The 22,348-nt window shown below is 34.8% G+C and overlaps 1 protein-coding gene and 3 non-coding genes across 4 annotated transcripts in view; all 4 read left to right on the forward strand.

Moving 5' to 3' along the window:
- Positions 1 to 4,688: 4,688 nt before the first annotated feature.
- Positions 4,689 to 22,348, forward strand: part of LOC109174182 — a 41,708-nt gene continuing 24,048 nt past the window's right edge. Inside the window, exon 1 of the mRNA XM_019323447.1 lies at positions 4,689 to 8,847. Within this exon, the coding sequence (XP_019178992.1) occupies positions 4,689 to 8,847 (4,159 nt within the window). The remainder of the gene's footprint in view (positions 8,848 to 22,348) is intronic.
- TRNAL-AAG lies at positions 9,169 to 9,249 on the forward strand. The gene has a single exon. It is a non-coding gene; the product is annotated as a tRNA-Leu (tRNA).
- Positions 10,401 to 10,481, forward strand: TRNAL-AAG. Its single transcript has one exon. It is a non-coding gene; the product is annotated as a tRNA-Leu (tRNA).
- TRNAL-AAG lies at positions 16,600 to 16,680 on the forward strand. The gene has a single exon. It is a non-coding gene; the product is annotated as a tRNA-Leu (tRNA).

Genomic DNA, 22,348 nt, shown 5'->3' on the forward strand with positions numbered 1-22,348 from the left:
CCCTCACTCGATAGTACAGAACATAATTCTTGCAACACAAAACCCTATAAATTGGCGTGTTCCATGCTTCCTTTGGTTGCCACAGCCGCCATAAATGAATTCTTGATTTCATCTAGTCCCCTGGTGTGCATCACTGCAATTTTAGCGTCTTGGCACGGTGCACCTTAAAAAACAGAACCAAATCCTCCTTCCCCAAAAAGACAATGATAATGGGCATCGTTTATCATCTGTGTTGAATATATACTGTAAATTAGACGTACCGTTTCATCAATGTCCAATGGGTAATTCTAATTAATTGACCAAAGTTCATGTAATATTCTATATTGTATTTTTTAATACACTCCAACATATTCATAGTATATGTATAACAATTATGTCAATTTTGATTGGGATGGATTCAAACCTAAGAATTCCCTTATGAAAGTCAATGAATAATATGAGAATAATAAATAGTTAACGGAAAATTCCTTTACTAAAGTTTACATAGACCGAATGCAGAGGGTAAGTAGGAAAAATAAGAAAAAATAATAAAATAAAAATAATGTGAACATTTAATTTCAACAAACAATTATACCAACATTTTTTAGTTCCTGTTAGGGCCTAAAGTTTTTGGATCTAAGCTATATATGAATAACTAGCAATGAGTTGAGATGGCTGAGTTTGTCTAAGGCGATAGATTAAGGTTCTGGTTTGAACGGGCTTAGGTTCAAATCCCACTCTCAACAATAAAATGTTATTATTTTCAGCCTTTTAATATAATTACAATATGATATGATTTTTAAAACCTTTTTTCCCCATACAACTTATCTTAATAGAATTTTCACCAGTAATAATTAAAATTAAAAATGTTATACATTTTTGCCCTAATATTAATCAATATTATAATTTTCCTACACCTTTATTTTTTAAAATTAAAAATGTAATCTATAATATAATTTTTCCCTAAAATTGGAGTTCATTAATAATAAATCAATATACTACAAATTAAATTTCATTCATCTACTATATTAATAAGAACTAGTTACCACACGCGCATTGTGCGAATTGTCCAATGCCCAATGTTTATTTTTAAATTAGGGTTTCATAATTTATTAAAATATCTATCGGTATCCTTGTGTATATCAACTTAAGATTATCAAATTTTTCAAAAATGTAAATATTTGAATAATACATAACTATGATGCATAATTTTTGATAAAATTAACAGGTGCAATAGCAGTTTTAGAGGAAAAGACCCTCACTCGATAGTACAGAAGCATAATTTTTGCAACACAAAACCCTATTAATTGGCGTGATCCATGCTTCCTTTGGTTGCCACAGCCGCCATAAATGAATTCTTGATTTCATCTAGTCCCCTGGTGTGCATCACTGCAATTTTAGCGTCTTGGCATAGGCATTGTTTATCATCTGTGTTGAATATATACTGTAAATTAGGTGTACCGTTTCATCAATGTCCAATGCGTAATTCTAATTAATTAACCAAAGTTCATGTCATATTTTATATTGTATTTTTAAATTCACTCTAACATATTCATAGTATATGTTTAACAATTATGTCAGTTTTGATTGGTATGGGATTCGAACCTAAGACTTCTCTTATGAAAATCAATGAGTAACATAAGAATAATAAATAGTTAACGAAAAATTCCGTTACGGAAGTTTAAATATATGGAAAGCAGAGGGTAAGTAGGGAAAATAAGAAAAAATAACAAAATAAAAATAATGTGAACAATTAATTCAACAAACAATTACACCAACGTTTTTTAGTACCCGTTAGGGCCTAAGTTTTTTGGATCTAAGCTACATATGAATAAATAGAAACGAGTTAGATGGCTGAGTTTGTTTAAGGCGCCAGATTAAGGTTCTGGTCCGAAAGGGCTTGGGTTCAAATCCCACTAATATAATTACAATATGATATGATTTTTAAAACCTTTTTTCCCCATACAACTTATCTTTATAGAATTTTCACCTAATATTAATCAATGTTATAATTTTCCTACACCTTTATTTTTTAAAATTAAAAATGTATTCTATAATATAATTTTTCCCTAAAATTGGTGTTTATTAATAATAAATCAATATACTACAAATTAAATTTCATTCATCTACTATATTAATAAGAACTAGTTACCACACGCGCATTGTGTGAATTGTCCAATGTCCAATGTGTATTTTTAAATTAGGGTCTCATAATTTATTAAAATATCTATTGGTATCCTTGCGTATATCAACTTAAGATTATCAAATTTTTCAAAAAAGTAAATATTTGAATAATGCATAACTATGATGCATAATTTTTGATAAAATTAACTGGTGCAATAGCAGTTTTAGAAGAAAAGTCCCTCACTCGATAGTATAGAAGCATAATTTTAGCAACACAAAACCCTATAAATTGGCGTGATCCATGCTTCCTTTGGTTGCCACAGCCGCCATAAATGAATTCTTGATTTCATCTAGTCCCCTGGTGTGCACTACAATTTTAGCGTCTTGGCACGGTGCACCATAAAAAACACAACCAAATTCTCCTTCCCCAAAAAGACAATGATAATAGGCATTGTTTATCTTCTGTGTTGAATATATATTGTAAATTAGGTGTACCGTTTCATCAATGTCCAATGCGTAATTCTAATTAATTGACCAAAGTTCATGTTATATTTTATATTGTATTTTTTAATTCACTCTAACATATTCATAGTATATGTTTAACAATTATGTCAGTTTTGATTGGGATGAGATTCGAACCTAAGACTTCTCTTATGAAAATCAATGAGTAACATAAGAATAATAAATAGTTAACGGAAAATTCCGTTACTGAAGTTTAAATAGATGGAAAGCAGAGGGTAAGTAGGGTGCGTAAAATAATTAACTTCTTATGGAAACGCTCGGGGGAACGCTCTCCAGCCCAAGATCGGAGGAAGATCGCGATCTCTTGGAGAGAAGTACGAAGAAGGCCAAGACGGATGAATGTACAGAGGCTGATCAGGCGGGGAATGCTGTGTCGGATGCGGTGTCTTTCGTACAGGAGACACCGATGGATGCTCTGGTGGCGACAAACGTGTCTCCATTACAGGTAATGAATGATACTGTCTCTCCTGTCCAGATAACGGCCCCTGTTCTGTCGCAGGTACCGGAGACAGATAGGAGATCTTACGCGGCGACCGTGGCTGGCCATGCAGAGCAGGTCTCGCATTCGGGACCGGAAATGGATGAGGACGTCCAGGAAATCTTATCGGATGAGGATGATGATGATCCATTCTGCCCGACGATCCGTTTAACGAAGGCGGAGCTGGAGGAGATACCGGCACCTTGGAGGCTAGCGATCATCGTGAAGGTGATGGGCAGATCCGTAGGGTATGCATACTTGTTACGTCGACTCACGTCAATGTGGAAGCCAAAGGGGAAGATGGATCTCATCGCCATAGATAACGGGTATTTCATCGTGAGATTTGGAGCGGTTGAAGACCTGGAGTTCGCTATGTTTGAAGGACCGTGGATGGTCTTGGATCACTATCTTATAGTGAAGCCTTGGGTTCCAGATTTTGATCCTTTCTCGGACGTCACGAAAAAAGTCCTGGTATGGATTCGAATACCTTGCTCACCTGCTGAATACTATAGTTTGATCTTTCTCAGGAAACTGGGAAACAAGGTGGGACGAACGTTACGTGTTGATCGGGCAACGACTGCAGTATCACGAGGAATGTTTGCGCGAATATGCGTGGAAGTGGATATTACAAAGCCTTTGATTTCCAAGTTCAACTACAAGGGGCGTACCAGGTCAGTAGAGTATGAAGGAATTCATATGGTGTGTTTCTCCTGCGGCATCTATGGCCATGGTCCGGATGCATGCCCGAAGCTGATTAGGCATGAGGAACAACGGGGGGAGGAAGGTTGAGAGCCGGATAAAGATCAACAGGCAGCGGGGAAACGGGGAGTTAGTGTTGGGGCAGCGCCATTCGGTGAATGGATGATTGTGCCGGGGCGGCGTGCGCGAGGCGGGGTTAGGCAGTCCGCGAGACGGAAACGTGCGGAGGAGGAGACACGTCCAGCTGCGACGAACGGCCGTGCTCAGTTGTCACGGTATGCACCTCTGGCAGAGGCAGAAGAAGGGAATGGTGGTGTAGAAGGGGAGGGCTGGGGCGGATATGCGGGCGAGGAAAAAATAGATGAGCAAGCTGAAGTGGAAGGAGATGTACCACGGGGAAAAGGGGCAGGCATGGCGACAAGAAGCAGTTCAAGAAGACCAAATGTGGTCGTTAGGGAGCAGCAAATTCTAAATGAACCCTTCGAGGAACCCAGGCCCCTTGACCGGACTGCAATTTCTCGTGCTCGAGGGGGAGGTCGAGTGGGACTCAGACGCGCAGCTGGTGAAGAGGAGCATGTAGTCGTACGAGGTGAGAAGGGAGGTTTGGTAATTCGGTCTTCAAGGGTGTTTGTTGGGGACGAGGCAGGCGATCTTCCGTCACCCGTCTGGCAACTTACGAATGAGCATCACAGTGACCCGCCAGGACGGTTGGATAATGAAGGGGATGTGGTTATGGATCTTGATGGGATCCCGGGGTTAAATAACGACGCTGGGGTGTCCAGTGGGCAGTGAGTTCCTGGTGTTTGGTTTTGTTTGTTCTTGACTTGAATTTTGCATTTTTGCACTTGTGTTTTTGTTTTCTCTTCTCTTTAATTATTTTAATTTTATGGATTGTTTGCTTTGGAATTGTCAAGGGGCGAGTGGAAGGCCGTTTCGCCGCACCCTTAAACACATTCTACAGGTCTACAAGCCCAATATCTTGGGATTGTTTGAACCCAAGGTGTCTGGTGATCAAGCTAACAGAATCTGCTCTCAGCTCGGGTTTTCGGACTGGGTTCGGGTGGAGGCCGTTGGCTTTAGCGGAGGCATTTGGGTACTTTGGAAGGACCCGGTGCGCATCTCAATTGTATTCACTCACCCTCAGTTTGTTTTACTACATGTCCAACAGGATGGGCAACCGCCTTGGGTTTTTGCACCAGTATATGGAAGCCCGACGCATCACCTCAGGCGCCGGCTATGGCACGACCTATCTCAATCGAAACGTGGTCCTTTAGGCCCATGGTTAGTTGCCGGGGATTTCAACTACGTCATGAAAAGAGAAGAAACGGCCAACTATAATTCTTTTTCATCCCAAAGGAGCTCGGAGTTTGCCGCATGGATTCAGGATGAGGGCCTCATCGATTTGGGCTTTTCGGGGCCCAAATTGACGTGGGTCAAAGAAGGTTCGGCTGAAGTCATCAAGGGGGCTCGGCTTGATCGGGCGTTATGCAACCTCGAATGGCGCATCCGGTTCCCGGATGCCTCTGTGGAACATCTGCAGAGGGTGGCTTCAGATCACACCCCGCTTCTGATCAGGTTGTTTGGGGGCCGAAGGGATACTATCTCTAACCCGTTCCATTTTCGTTTTCAGGCAGCTTGGCTCGCACACCAGGATCTGCCAACACTGGTGCAAAGGTCTTGGGACACGGGAAGAGGGTTGACCGATAACATACAGAAGATTTCCCACGACCTGTCTGACTGGAATAAAACAATTTTTGGGAATATATTTAAAAGGAAAAAAGTGCTACTATCCAGGCTTGGAGGTATCCAACGGATTCTTGCTTCTACATATCACAGAGGCCTATGTAAGCTTGAAAAGAAATTGCAAATTGAGCTCGAGGAAACGTTGTACCAAGAAGAGCTGTTATGGTTCCAGAGATCGAGGGAAGACTGGATAACAGCAGGGGATAGGAATACTGCTTTTTACCATGCAGCTGCCACGGTAAATAAATCACACACTAGGGTGACAAAGCTTCTGGACGAGAATGGTAACTGGCTCATTAAAGGTGAAGGGCTACGACAACAGGTCAGGAATTTCTACATCTCTCTTTTTACTGACACTTCGGCAGCAACGGGGCCTTTGAATCTGGAGGCAAGGTTCCCGAGACTTAGACGCAGGGACTGGAGGGTGTTCAATAGGGCAGTCACCAAGGATGAAGTATATAAGGCTGTTTGCGACATGAAGCCGTTTAAAGCTCCGGGCCCAGACGACCTGCCAGCGGGGTTTTACCAACATACGTGGGAAACAACAGGCGATAGCATCTTTAATTTGGTGGCTAATGCTTTCCATTTTGGCGAGCTCCCGGAAGGTTTAAATGATACCCTCGTCGCGCTTATCCCGAAAATTCGCCCCCCGGAAACGGTCAAACATTTTAGGCCTATAAGCCTATGTAATGTAAGCTATAAGATACTAACTAAGACCATTACTAATAGATTAAAGTGTATCTTGCCGCAGGTTATAGGGCCGCACCAGAGTTCTTTCGTACCAGGGAGACAAATTACGGATAATGTGTTAGTGTATCAAGAAGTTATGCACACCATGAAGGAGGCGCGTGGAAAACAAGGATACATGGCCATCAAGCTGGACCTGGAAAAGGCCTATTACAGGCTGTCATGGGATTTCATTAAAGACACGCTGGTTCAGGCAGGTTTTAATGAAATCTGGGTTACACTAATTATGTCTTGTATTTCTACATCCAGGTTGGCTATTATCTGGAACGGGGAAAGGCTCGATTATTTCAGACCCAAGAGAGGCATACGTCAGGGAGATGCTATGTCACCAGCCATATTCGTGATGTGCATGGAACGACTGAGTCACTTAATTTGCTCCGAGGTCGCCGAGAGGGTTTGGAAAGGCATCCAGCTCGCGCCTGACGGGCCCGTCCTGTCACATCTTTGCTTTGCTGACGACATGGTTTTGTTCACCGAGGCGTCGATAGCCCAAGTTGACATTGTCCAAAGATGTCTGGACTCCTTTTGTACGGCATCGGGGCAGAAGATAAGCTTAAGTAAATCTCAGGTCTATTTTTCAAAAAATACGGATCCAGGTGCGGCTGCTGCGATAACGCACAAGCTGGGTATAGAGGCGACCTCAGACATGGGACGGTATCTAGGTGTGCCTTCAATTCACGGTCGGGTCACGTGCAATACTTACGCGGGCCTGTTAGAACGCATCACGAGCAGGCTGGAAGGGTGGAAGGCCAAAACACTATCTCTTACTGGAAGGGTCACCTTAGCGAAGTCCGTTCTGAACGCTATCCCGGTCTACACCATGCAGACTGTAGATCTCCCGAAAGGTATTTGCGCAGAGATTGAGAAACGAACCAGAAGATTTATTTGGGGCACAAATGCGATTTCAGGAGGTAACAAGATGAGCTTAGTCGACTGGGGCCTGGTTACAACAGCGAGAGCGAATGGTGGTCTCGGGCTACGAAAGATGCACGAAATGAATATGGCGTGTATGACTAAACTCTGTTGGAGATTTAGGACGGAATCAAGGGCCCTTTGGGCGACGACTTTAGCCACAAAATATAAGTGCCAATCAGAATCGCGGATGGACAGCGCTAGTAGAAGAAGCAGTTCAAATGTCTGGAAAGGCATGTGTCACGCGAGCAACTGGCTGGAGAAGGGACTTGTGCGGATAGTGCGCAATGGTATGAGTACACGTTTTTGGATGGACAAGTGGCTCAGGCCATATGCTCTGTATGAGAAGATGACCCGTCCGGCAAGCTTCCCCGAATTATATTCGAATGTTGCCGAGTACTGGGATCACACCAGGGGCTGGAAATGGGAAGTTATAGAACAGTATCTGCCTCCAGAAGAGGTGGACTATCTGGCAGGTTTTGTTATGGCGGAGGACGATGCAACTGACAGTTGGGGGTGGGGCCCAGACCAACGGGGTGTATTCACAGTGAAGTCTGCTTATGGGATGATTAATGGAATACCAGACAGGGACACAGACAAGACCTGGAAGTTGATATGGACGATGAGAGTGCCAGCGAGAGTTTCCATGTTCATGTGGCTTGTGCGACATAAACGGATTCTCACTAATTGCGAACGGGCTAGGCGCCATCTCACCATTAATACATGTTGTTTTCGTTGTGCAGGACAAGCAGAGGACCTACATCATCTCTTTCGAGGTTGTGTAGCATCGAGACAAATCTGGGAGGATGCTTTACATCGGCGAACAGCTGCTCACCTACGCGGATTAGACTGGACAGATTGGTTTGAAACCAATCTTCGAGGAGATGCCAACCGTGGTTTTCTAGAAGGATGGCCGGAGCAGTTTGCATGTCGGATTTGGTGGCTGTGGCGATGGAGAAACGACGAATTGTTTAATGGAAACATCTTGCTCGTCGAACAAAAGATTTCTTGGCTGCGCAGGTACGACAATGAGGTGGCGGGGGCTTTTGGGAGAAATTGGCGTCCGCTGAACAGGGCGCCGTGCACGGTTGTTGCACAGCTGGCTTGGAAGAGGCCGTTGGCAGGATGGTGGAAGCTAAATGTTGATGGCTGTTGCAGACAAAACGGTGTGGCGAGCTGTGGAGGAGTGCTGAGAGATAAGGATGGCAGGTGGTGCCGAGGTTTCTCGTACAAGATTGGGAGATGCTCCATTGAAGCTGCGAAGGCGTGGGGAGTGTTAAAGGGACTGCAAATGGCCAGAAACTATGGCGCCATGAGGATTATCCTTGAGTGCGATTCGAAGGGTGTGGTAGAGAGCCTGCGAAAGAAAGTTGATTGGCAGACCCATTGCCAAAACATCGGAAAGCTGTGCGTACGAGAGGCGGCTTGCTTGGAGGAGATCCGGTATGAGCACATCTATAGAGAACAAAACAAGGTGGCAGACAAGCTGGCGTCTCTGGGAGGTCCAAGTGAGAGAGGCATCCGTATGTTTGCAGACCCTCCGCCGGAGGTTCTGGAGTTGATGGACATGGATCGAATTGGAGCTTCAACTCCAAGGAGAATTGCTCAGGCGACTCGTAAGGGTGGCTTGATGCTTTGTTTGGGTATCCCCCTCCATCCAGATAAAAAAAAAATAGTATATGTTTAACAATTATCTCAGTTTTGATTGGAATGAGATTCGAACCTAAGACTTCTCTTATGAAAATCAATGAGTAACATAAGAATAATAAATATTTAACGGAAAATTCCGTTACTGAAGTTTAAATAAATGGAAAGCAGAGGGTGAGTAGGGAAAATAAGAAAAAATAATAAAATAAAAATAATGTGAACAATTAATTTCAACAAACAATTACACCAACGTTTTTTAGTTCCCGTTAGGGCCGAACTTTATTGGCTCTTAGCTACATATGAATAATTAGAAACGAGTTGAGATGGCCGAGTTGGTCTAAGGCGCCAGATTAAGGTTCTGGTCCGAAAGGGCGTGGGTTCAAATCCCACACTCAACAAAAAAATGTTATTATTTTCAGCCTTTTAATATAATTACAATATGATATGATTTTTAAAACCTTTTTTCCCCATACAACTTATCTTGATAGAATTTTCACCTGTAATTTTTAAAATTAAAAATGTTATACATGTTTGCCCTAATATTAATCAATATAATAATTTTCCTGCACCTTTATTTTTTAAAACTAAAAATGTAATCTATAATATAATTTTTTCCTAAAATTGGTGTTCATTATTAATAAATCAATATACTACAAATTAAATTTCATTCATCTATTATATTAATAAGAACTAGTTACAACACGCACATTGTGCGAATTGTCCAATGCCCAATGTGTATTTTTAAATTAGGGTTTCATTATTTCTTAAAATATCTATCGTTATCCTTGCGTATATCAACTTAAGATTATCAAATTTTTCAAAAAAGTAAATATTTGAATAATGCATAAATATGATGCATAATTTTTGATAAAATTAACTGGTGCAATAGCAGTTTTAGAAGAAAAGACCCTCACTCGATAGTACAGAAGCATATTTTTTGCAACACAAAACCCTATTAATTGGAGTGATCCAAGCTTCCTTTGGTTGCCACAGCCGCCATAAATGAATTCTTGATTTTATCTAGTCCCCTGGTGTGCACTACAATTTTAGCGTCTTGGCACGGTGCACCATAAAAAACACAACCAAATCCTCCTTCCCCAAAAAGACAATGATAATAGGCATTGTTTATCATCTGTGTTGAATATATATTGTAAATTAGGTGTACCGTTTCATCAATGTCCAATGCGTAATTCTAATTAATTGACCAAAGTTCATGTTATATTTTATATTGTATTTTTTAATTCACTCTAACATATTCATTGTATATGTTTAACAATTATGTCAGTTTTGATTGGGATGGGATTCGAACCTAAGACTTCTCTTATGAAAATCAATGAGTAACATAAGAATAATAAATAGTTAACGGAAAATTCCGTTACTAAGTTTAAATAGATGGAAAGCAGAGGGTAAGTAGGGAAAATAAGAAAAAATAATTAAATAAAAATAATGTGAACAATTAATTTCAACAAACAATGACACCAACGTTTTTTAGTTCCCGTTAGGGCCTAACTTTAATGGCTCTTAGCTACATATGAAAAACTAGTAATGAGTTGAGATGGCCGAGTTGGTCTAAGGCGCCAGATTAAGGTTTTGGTCCGAAAGGGCGTGGGTTCAAATCCCACTCTCAACAAAAAAATGTTATTATTTTCAGCCTTTTAATATAATTACAATATGATATGATTTTTAAAACCTTTTTTCCCCATACAACTTATCTTAATTGAATTTTCACCTGTAATTTTTAAAATTAAAAATGTTATACATGTTTGCACTAATATTAATCAATATTATAATTTTCCTGCACCTTTATTTTTTAAAATTAAAAATGTAATCTATAATATAATTTTTCCCTAAAATTGGTGTTCATTAATAATAAATCAATATACTAAAAATTAAATTTCATTCATCTATATTATTAATATAAGAACTAGTTACCACACGCGCATTGTGCGAATTGTCCAATGCCCAATGTGTATTTTTAAATTAGGGTTTCATAATTTATTAAAATATCTATCGGTATCCTTGCGTATATCAACTTAAGATTATCAAATTTTTCAAAAAAGTAAATATTAGAATAATGCATAACTATGATGCATAATTTTTGATAAAATTAACTGGTGCAATAGCAGTTTTAGAAGAAAAGACCCTCACTGGATAGTACAGAAGCATATTTTTTGCAACACAAAACCCTATTAATTGGCGTGACCCATGCTTCCTTTGGTTGCCACAGCCGCCATAAATGAATTCTTTATTTCATCTAGTCCCCTGGTGTGCATCTTTGAAATTTTAGCGTCTTCGCACGGTGCACCTTAAAAAATACAACCAAATCCTCCTTCCCCAAAAAAACAATGATAATAGGCATTGTTTATCATCTGTGTTGAATATATATTGTAAATTAGGTGTACCGTTTCATCAATGTCCAATGCGTAATTCTAATTAATTGACCAAAGTTCATGTTATATTTTATATTGTATTTTTTAATTCACTCTAAGATATTCATAGTATATGTTTAACAATTATGTCAATTTTGATTGGGATGAGATTCGAACCTAAGACTTCTCTTATGAAAATCAATGAGTAACATAAGAATAATAAATAGTTAACGGAAAATTCCGTTACTAAGTTTAAATAGATGGAAAGCAGAGGGTAAGTAGGGAAAATAAGAAAAAATAATTAAATAAAAATAATGTGAACAATTAATTTCAACAAACAATGACACCAACGTTTTTTAGTTCCCGTTAGGGCCTAACTTTATTGGCTCTTAGCTACATATGAAAAACTAGTAATGAGTTGAGATGGCCGAGTTGGTCTAAGGCTCCAGATTAAGGTTCGGGTTCGAAGTTCTGGTCCGAAAGGGCGTTGGTTCAAATTACACTCTTAGCAAAAAAATGTTATTATTTTTCAGCCTTTTAATATAATTACATTATGATATGATTTTTAAAACCTTTTTTCCCCATACAACATATCTTAATAGAACTTTCACCTGTAATTTTTAAAATTAAAAATGTTATACATGTTTGCCCAAATATTAATCAATATTGTAATTTTCCTGCACCTTTATTTTTTAAAACTAAAAATGTAATCTATAATATTATTTTTCATTAAAATTGGTGTTCATTAATAATAAATCAATATACTAAAAATTAAATTTCATTCATCTATTATATTAATAAGAACTAGTTACCACACGCACATTGTGTGAATTGTCCAATGCCCAATGTGTATTTTTAAATTAGGGTTTCATAATTTATTAAAATATCTATCGCTATCCTTGCGTATATCAACTTAAGATTATCAAATTTTTCAAAAAAGTAAATATTAGAATAATGCATAACTATGATGCATAATTTTTGATAAAATTAACTGGTGCAATAGCAGTTTTAGAAGAAAAGACCCACACTGGATAGTACAGAAGCATATTTTTAGCAACACAAAACCCTATTAATTGGCGTGACCCATGCTTCCTTTGGTTGCCACAGCCGCCATAAATGAATTCTTGATTTCATCTAGTCCCCTGGTGTGCATCATCGCAATTTTAGCATCTTGGCACGGTGCACCTTAAAAAACACAACCAAATCATCCTTCCCCAAAAAGACAATGATAATAGGCATTGTTTATCATCTGTGTTGAATATATATTGTAAATTAGGTGTACCGTTTCATCAATGTCCAATGCGTAATTCTAATTAATTGACCAAAGTTCATGTTATATTTTATATTATATTTTTTAATTCACTCTAACATATTCATAGTATATGTTTAACAATTATGTCAGTTTTGATTGGGATGAAATTCGAACCTAAGACTTCTGTTATGAAAATCAATGAGTAATATAAGAATAATAAATAGTTAACGGAAAATTCCGTTACTGAACTTTAAATAGATGGAAAGCAGAGGGTAAGTAGGGAAAATAAGAAAAAATAATAAAATAAAAATAATGTGAACAATTTATTTCAACAAACAATGACACCAACGTTTTTTAGTTCCCGTTAGGTCCTAACTTTATTGGCTCTTAGCTACATATGAAAAACTAGCAATGAGTTGACATGGCCGAGTTGGTTTAAGGCGCCAGATTAAGGTTTTGGTCCGAAAGGGTGTGGGTTCAAATCCCACGCTCAACAAAAAAATGTTATTATTTTCAGCCTTTTAATATAATTACAATATGATATGATTTTTAAAACCTTTTTTCCCCATACAACTTATCTTAATTTAATTTTCACCTGTAATTTTTAAAATTAAAAATGTTATACATGTTTGCACTAATATTAGTCAATATTATAATTTTCCTGCACCTTTATTTTTTAAAATTAAAAATGTAATCTATAATATAATTTTTCCCTAAAATTGGTGTTCATTAATAATAAATCAATATACTAAAAATTAAATTTCATTCATCTATATTATTAATATAAGAACTAGTTACCACACGCGCATTGTGCGAATTGTCCAATGCCCAATGTGTATTTTTAAATTAGGGTTTCATAATTTATTAAAATATCTATCGGTATCCTTGCATATATCAACTTAAGATTATCAAATTTTTCAAAAAAGTAAATATTAGAATAATGCATAACTATGATGCATAATTTTTGATAAAATTAACTGGTGCAATAGCAGTTTTAGAAGAAAAGACCCACACTGGATAGTACAGAAGCATATTTTTAGCAACACAAAACCCTATTAATTGGCGTGACCCATGCTTCCTTTGGTTGCCACAGCCGCCATAAATGAATTCTTGATTTCATCTAGTCCCCTGGTGTGCATCATCGCAATTTTAGCATCTTGGCACGGTGCACCTTAAAAAACACAACCAAATCCTCCTTCCCCAAAAAGACAATGATAATAGGCATTGTTTATCATCAGTTTTGAATATACATTGTAAATTAGGTGTACCGTTTCATCAATGTCCAATGCGTACATCTAATTAATTGACCAAAGTTCATGTTATATTTTATATTATATTTTTTAATTCACTCTAACATATTCATAGTATATGTTTAACAATTATGTCAGTTTTGATTGGGATGAAATTCGAACCTAAGACTTCTCTTATGAAAATCAATGAGTAATATAAGAATAATAAATAGTTAACGGAAAATTCCGTTACTGAAGTTTAAATAGATGGAAAGCAGAGGGTAAGTAGGGAAAATAAGAAAAAATAATAAAATAAAAATAATGTGAACAATTAATTTCAACAAAAAATGACACCAACGTTTTTTAGTTCCCGTTAGGTCCTATCTTTATTGGCTCTTAGCTACATATGAAAAACTAGCAATGAGTTGACATGGCCGAGTTGGTCTAAGGCGCCAGATTAAGGTTCTGGTTTGAAAGGGTGTGGGTTCAAATCGCACTCTCAACAAAAAAATGTTATTATTTTCAGCCTTTTAATATAATTACAATATGATATGATTTTTAAAACCTTTTTTCCCCATACAACTTATCTTAATTGAATTTTCACCTGTAATTTTTAAAATTAAAAATGTTATACATGTTTGCACTAATATTAGTCAATATTATAATTTTCCTGCACCTTTATTTTTTAAAATTAAAAATGTAATCTATAATATAATTTTTCCCTAAAATTGGTGTTCATTAATAATAAATCAATATACTAAAAATTAAATTTCATTCATCTATATTATTAATAAGAACTAGTTACCACACGCGCATTGTGCGAATTGTCCAATGTCCAATGTGTATTTTTAAATTAGGGTTTCATAATTTCTTAAAATATCTATCGGTATCCTTGCGTATATCAACTTAAGATTATCAAATTTTTCAAAAAAGTAAATACTTGAATAATGCGTAACTATGATGCATAATTTTTGATAAAATTAACTTGTGCAATAGCTGTTTTAGAGGAAAAGACCCTCACTCGATAGTACAGAAGCATTATTTTTGCAACACAAAACCCTATTAATTGGCATGATCCATGCTTCCTTTGGTTGCCACAGCCGCCATAAATGAATTCTTGATTTCATCTAGTCCCCGGGTGTGCATCTCTGAAAATTTTAGCGTCTTGGCACGGTGCACCTTAAAAACAGAACCAAATCCTCTTTCCCCAAAAAGACAATGATAATAGGCATTGTTTATCATCTGTGTTGAATATATACTGTAAATTATGTGTACCGTTTCATCAATGTCTAATGCGTAATTTTAATTAATTGACCAAAGTTCATGTTATATTTTATATTGTATTTTTTAATTCACTCTAACATATTCATAGTATATGTTTAACAATTTTGTCAGTTTTGATTGGGATGGGATTCGAACCTAAGACTTCTCTTATGAAAATCAATGAGTAACATAAGAATAATAAATAGTTAACGGAAAATTCCGTTACTGAAGTTTAAATAGATGAAAAGCAGAGGGTAAGTAGGGAAAATAAGAAAAAATAATAAAATAAAAATAATGTGAACAATTAATTTCAACAAACAATTACACCAACGTTTTTTAGTTCCCGTTAGGGCCGAACTTTATTGCCTCTTAGCTACATATGAATAATTAACAAGGAGTTGAGATGGCTGAGTTAGTCTAAGGTGCCAGATTAAGGTTTTGGTCCGAAAGGGCGTGGGTTCAAATCCCACTCTCAACAAAAAAATGTTATTATTTTCAGCCTTTTAATATAATTACAATATGATATGATTTTTAAAACCTTTTTTCCCCATACAACTTATCTTAATTGAATTTTCACCTGTAATTTTTAAAATTAAAAATGTTATACATGTTTGCACTAATATTAATCAATATTATAATTTTCCTGCACCTTTATTTTTTAAAATTAAAAATGTAATCTATAATATAATTTTTCCCTAAAATTGGTGTTCATTAATAATAAATCAATATACTAAAAATTAAATTTCATTCATCTATATTATTAATATAAGAACTAGTTACCACACGCGCATTGTGCGAATTGTCCAATGCCCAATGTGTATTTTTAAATTAGGGTTTCATAATTTATTAAAATATCTATCGGTATCCTTGCGTATATCAACTTAAGATTATCAAATTTTTCAAAAAAGTAAATATTTGAATAATGCATAACTATGATGCATAATTTTTGATAAAATTAACTGGTGCAATAGTAGTTTTAGAAGAAAAGACCCTCACTAGATAGTACAGAAGCATAATTTTTGCAACACAAAACCCTATTAATTGACGTGATCCATGCTTCCTTTGGTTGCCACAGCCGCCATAAATGAATTCTTGATTTCATCTAGTCCCCTGGTGTGCATCACTGCAATTTTAGCGTCTTGGCACAGTGCACCTTAAAAAACACAACCAAATCCTCCTTCCCCAAAAAGACAATGATAATAGGCTTTGTTTATCATCTGCGTTGAATATATACTATAAATTAGGTGTACCGTTTCATCAATGTCGAATGCGTAATTCTAATTAATTGACCAAAGTTCATGTTATATTTTATATTGTATTTTTTAATTCACTCTAACATATTCATGGTATATGTTTAAAAATTATGTCAGTTTTGATTGGGATGGGATTCGAACCTAAGACTTCTTTTATGAAAATCAATGAGTAACATAAGAATAATAAATAGTTAACCGAAAATTCCGTTACTGAAGTTTAAATTGATGGAAAGCAGAGGGTAAGTAGGGAAAATAAGAAAAAATAATAAAATCAAAATAATGTGAACAATTAATTTCAACAAACAATGACACCAACGTTTTTTAGTTCCCGTTAGGGCCTAACTTTATTTGCTCTTAGCTACATATGAAAAAGTAGCAACGAGTTGAGATGGCCGAGTTGGTCTAAGGCGCTAGATTAAGGTTCTGGTCCAAAAGGGCGTGGGTTCAAATCCCACCTTCAACAAAAAAATGTTATTATTTTCAGCCTTTTAATATAATTACAATATGATATGATTTTTAAAACCTTTTTTCCCCATACAACTTATCTTAATTGAATTTTCACCTGTAATTTTTAATATTAAAAATGTTATACATGTTTGCACTAATATTAATCAATATTATAATTTTCCTGCACCTTTATTTTTTAAATTTAAAAATGTAATCTATAATATAATTTTTCCCTAAAATTGGTGTTCATTAATAATAAATGAATATACTAAAAATTAAATTTCATTCATCTATATTATTAATAAGAACTAGTTACCACACTCGCATTGTGCGAATTGTCCAATGCCCAATGTGTATTTTTAAATTAGGGTTTCATAATTTATTAAAATATCTATCGGTATCCTTGCGTATATCAACTTAAGATTATCAAATTTTTCAAAAAAGTAAATATTAGAATAATGCATAACTATGATGCATAATTTTTGATAAAATTAACTGGTGCAATAGAAGTTTTAGAAGAAAAGACCCTCACTGGATAGTACAGAAGCATATTTTTTGCAACACAAAACCATATTAATTGGCGTGACCCATGCTTCCTTTGGTTGGCACAGCCGCCATAAATGAATTCTTGATTTCATCTAGTCCCCTGGTGTGCATCATTGCAATTTTAGCGTCTTGGCACGGTGCACCTTAAAAAACACAACCAAATCCTCCTTCCCCAAAAAGACAATGATAATAGGCATTGTTTATCATCTGTGTTGAATATATATTGTATATTAGGTGTACCGTTTCATCAGTGTCCAATGCGTAATTCTAATTAATTGACCAACATGTTATATTTTATATTGTATTTTTTAATTCACTCTAACATATTCAAAGTATATGTTTAACAATTATGTCAGTTTTGATTGGGATGAGATTCGATCCTAAGACTTCTCTTATGAAAATCAATGAGTAATATAAGAATAATATATAGTTAACGGAAAATTCCGTTACTGAAGTTTAAATAGGTGGAAAACAGAGGGTAAGTAGGGAAAATAAGAAAAAATAATAAAATAAAAATAATGTGAACAATTATTCAACAAACAATTACACCAGCGTTTTTTAGTTCCCGTTAGGGCCGAAATTTATTGGCTCTTAGCTACATATGAAAAACTAGCAACGAGTTGAGATGGCCGAGTTGGTCTAACGCGCCAGATTAAGGTTTTGGTCCGAAAGGGCGTGGGTTCAAATCACACTCTCAACAAAAAAATGTTATTATTTTTCAGCCTTTTAATATAATTACAATATGATATGATTTTTAAAACCTTTTTTACCCATACAACTTATCTTAATAGAATTTTCACCTGTAATTTTTAAAATTAAAAATGTTATACATGTTTGCCCTAATATAAATCAATATTGTAATATTCCTGCACCTTTATTTTTTAAAACTAAAAATGTAATCTATAATATAATTTTTCCTTAAAATTGGTGTTCATTAATAATAAATCAATATACTACAAATTAAATTTCATTCATCTATTATATTAATAAGAACTAGTTACCACACGCACATTGTGCGAATTGTCCAATGCCCAATGTGTATTTTTAAATTAGGGTTTCATAGTTTATTAAAATATCTATCGTTATCCTTGCGTATATCAACTTAAGATTATCAAATTTTTCAAAAAAGTAAATATTTGAATAATGCATAATTTTTGATAAAATTAACTGGTGCAATAGCAGTTTTAGAAGAAAAGACACTCACTAGATAGTACAGAAGTATATTTTTTGCAACACAAAACCCTATTAATTGGCGTGATCCATGCTTCCTTTGGTTGCCACAGCGGCCATAAATGAATTCTTGATTTCATCTAGTCCCCTGGTGTGCATCACTGCAATTTTAGCGTCTTGGCACGGTGCACCTTAAAAAACACAACCAAATCCTCCTTCCCCAAAAAGACAATGATAATAGGTATTGTTTATCATCTGTGTTGAATATATATTGTAAATTAGGTGTACCGTTTCATCAATGTCCAATGCGTAATTCTAATTAATTGACCAAAGTTCATGTTATATTTTATATTGTATTTTTTAATTCACTCTAACATATTCATAGTATATGTTTAACAATTATGTCAGTTTTGATTGGGATGAGATTCGAACCTAAGACTTCTCTTATGAAAATCAATGAGTAACATAAGAATAATAAATAGTTAACGGAAAATTCCGTTACTGAAGTTTAAATAGATGGAAAGTAGAGGGTAAGTAGGGAAAATAAGAAAATATAATAAAATAAAAATAATGTGAACAATTTATTTCAACAAACAATGACACCAACATTTTTTAGTTCCCGTTAGGGCCTAACTTTATTGGCTCTTAGCTACATATGAAAAACTAGCAACGAGTTGAGATGTTCGAGTTGGTCTAAGGCGCCAGATTAAGGTTCTAGTCCGAAAGGGCGTGGGTTCAAATCCCACTCTCAACAAAAAAAATGTTATTATTTTCAGCCTTTTAATATAATTACAATATGATATGATTTTTAAAACATTTTTTTCCCCATACAACTTATCTTAATTGAATTTTCACCTGTAATTTTTAAAATTAAAAATGTTATACATGTTTGCACTAATATTAATTAATATTATAATTTTCCTGCACCTTTATTTTTTAAAATTAAAAATGTAATCTATAATATAATTTTTCCCTAAAATTGGTGTTCATTAATAATAAATCAATATACTAAAAATTAAATTTCATTCATCTATATTATTAATAAGAACTAGTTACCACAAGCGCATTGTGCGAATTGTCCAATGTCCAATGTGTATTTTTAAATTAGGGTTTCATAATTTATTAAAATATCTATCGGTATCCTTGCATATATCAACTTAAGATTATCAAATTTTTCAAAAAAGTAAATATTAGAATAATGCATAACTATGATGCATAATTTTTGATAAAATTAACTGGTGCAATAGCAGTTTTAGAAGAAAAGACCCACACTGGATAGTACAGAAGCATATTTTTAGCAACACAAAACCCTATTAATTGGCGTGACCCATGCTTCCTTTGGTTGCCACAGCCGCCATAAATGAATTCTTGATTTCATCTAGTCCCCTGGTGTGCATCATCGCAATTTTAGCATCTTGGCACAGTGCACCTTAAAAAACACAACCAAATCCTCCTTCCCCAAAAAGACAATGATAATAGGCATTGTTTATCATCAGTTTTGAATATACATTGTAAATTAGGTGTACCGTTTCATCAATGTCCAATGCGTACATCTAATTAATTGACCAAAGTTCATGTTATATTTTATATTATATTTTTTAATTCACTCTAACATATTCATAGTATATGTTTAACAATTATGTCAGTTTTGATTGGGATGAAATTCGAACCTAAGACTTCTCTTATGAAAATCAATGAGTAATATAAGAATAATAAATAGTTAACGGAAAATTCCGTTACTGAAGTTTAAATAGATGGAAAGCAGAGGGTAAGTAGGGAAAATAAGAAAAAATAATAAAATAAAAATAATGTGAACAATTAATTTCAACAAAAAATGACACCAACGTTTTTTAGTTCCCGTTAGGTCCTAACTTTATTGGCTCTTAGCTACATATGAAAAACTAGCAATGAGTTGACATGGCCGAGTTGGTCTAAGGCGCTAGATGAAGGTTCTGGTTTGAAAGGGTGTGGGTTCAAATCGCACTCTCAACAAAAAAATGTTATTATTTTCAGCCTTTTAATATAATTACAATATGATATGATTTTTAAAACCTTTTTTCCCCATACAACTTATCTTAATTGAATTTTCACCTGTAATTTTTAAAATTAAAAATGTTATACATGTTTGCACTAATATTAGTCAATATTATAATTTTCCTGCACCTTTATTTTTTAAAATTAAAAATGTAATCTATAATATAATTTTTCCCTAAAATTGGTGTTCATTAATAATAAATCAATATACTAAAAATTAAATTTCATTCATCTATATTATTAATAAGAACTAGTTACCACACGCGCATTGTGCGAATTGTCCAATGTCCAATGTGTATTTTTAAATTAGGGTTTCATAATTTCTTAAAATATCTATCGGTATCCTTGCGTATATCAACTTAAGATTATCAAATTTTTCAAAAAAGTAAATACTTGAATAATGCGTAACTATGATGCATAATTTTTGATAAAATTAACTTGTGCAATAGCTGATTTAGAGGAAAAGACCCTCACTCGATAGTACAGAAGCATTATTTTTGCAACACAAAACCCTATTAATTGGCATGATCCATGCTTCCTTTGGTTGCCACAGCCGCCATAAATGAATTCTTGATTTCATCTAGTCCCCGGGTGTGCATCTCTGAAAATTTTAGCGTCTTGGCACGGTGCACCTTAAAAACAGAACCAAATCCTCTTTCCCCAAAAAGACAATGATAATAGGCATTGTTTATCATCTGTGTTGAATATATACTGTAAATTATGTGTACCGTTTCATCAATGTCTAATGCGTAATTTTAATTAATTGACCAAAGTTCATGTTATATTTTATATTGTATTTTTTAATTCACTCTAACATATTCATAGTATATGTTTAACAATTTTGTCAGTTTTGATTGGGATGGGATTCGAACCTAAGACTTCTCTTATGAAAATCAATGAGTAACATAAGAATAATAAATAGTTAACGGAAAATTCCGTTACTGAAGTTTAAATAGATGAAAAGCAGAGGGTAAGTAGGGAAAATAAGAAAAAATAATAAAATAAAAATAATGTGAACAATTAATTTCAACAAACAATTACACCAACGTTTTTTAGTTCCCGTTAGGGCCGAACTTTATTGCCTCTTAGCTACATATGAATAATTAACAAGGAGTTGAGATGGCTGAGTTAGTCTAAGGTGCCAGATTAAGGTTTTGTTCCGAAAGGGCGTGGGTTCAAATCCCACACTCAACAATAAAATGTTATTATTTTCAGCCTTTATTTTAATATATAATTACAATATGATATGATTTTTAAAACCTTTTTTCCCCATACAACTTATCTTAATAGAATTTTCACCATTAATAATTAAATTTAAAAATGTTATACATTTTTGCCCTAATATTAATCAATATTAGAATTTACCTATACCTTTATTTTTTAAAATTAAAAATGTAATCTATAATATAATTTTTCCCTAAAATTGGTGTTCATTAATAATAAATCAATATACTAAAAATTAAATTTCATTCATCTATATTATTAATATAAGAACTAGTTACCACACGCGCATTGTGCGAATTGTCCAATGCCCAATGTGTATTTTTAAATTAGGGTTTCATAATTTATTAAAATATCTATTGTTATCCTTCCGTATATGAACTTAAGATTATCAAATTTTTCAAAAAGTAAATATTTGAATAATGCATAACTATGATGCATAATTTTTGATAAAATTAACTGGTGCAATAGTAGTTTTAGAAGAAAAGACCCTCACTCGATAGGACAGAAGCATAATTTTTGCAACACAAAACCCTATTAATTGGCGTGATCCATGCTTCCTTTGGTTGCCACAGCCGCCATAAATGAATTCTTGATTTCATCTAGTCCCCTGGTGTGCATCACTGCAATTTTAGCGTCTTGGCATGGTGCACCTTAAAAACCAGAACCAAATCCTCCTTCCCCAAAAAGACAATGATAATAGGCTTTGTTTT

This window comes from Ipomoea nil, unplaced genomic scaffold (genome assembly GCF_001879475.1).
Source record: "Ipomoea nil cultivar Tokyo-kokei standard unplaced genomic scaffold, Asagao_1.1 scaffold0542, whole genome shotgun sequence".
Taxonomy (NCBI): domain Eukaryota; kingdom Viridiplantae; phylum Streptophyta; class Magnoliopsida; order Solanales; family Convolvulaceae; genus Ipomoea; species Ipomoea nil.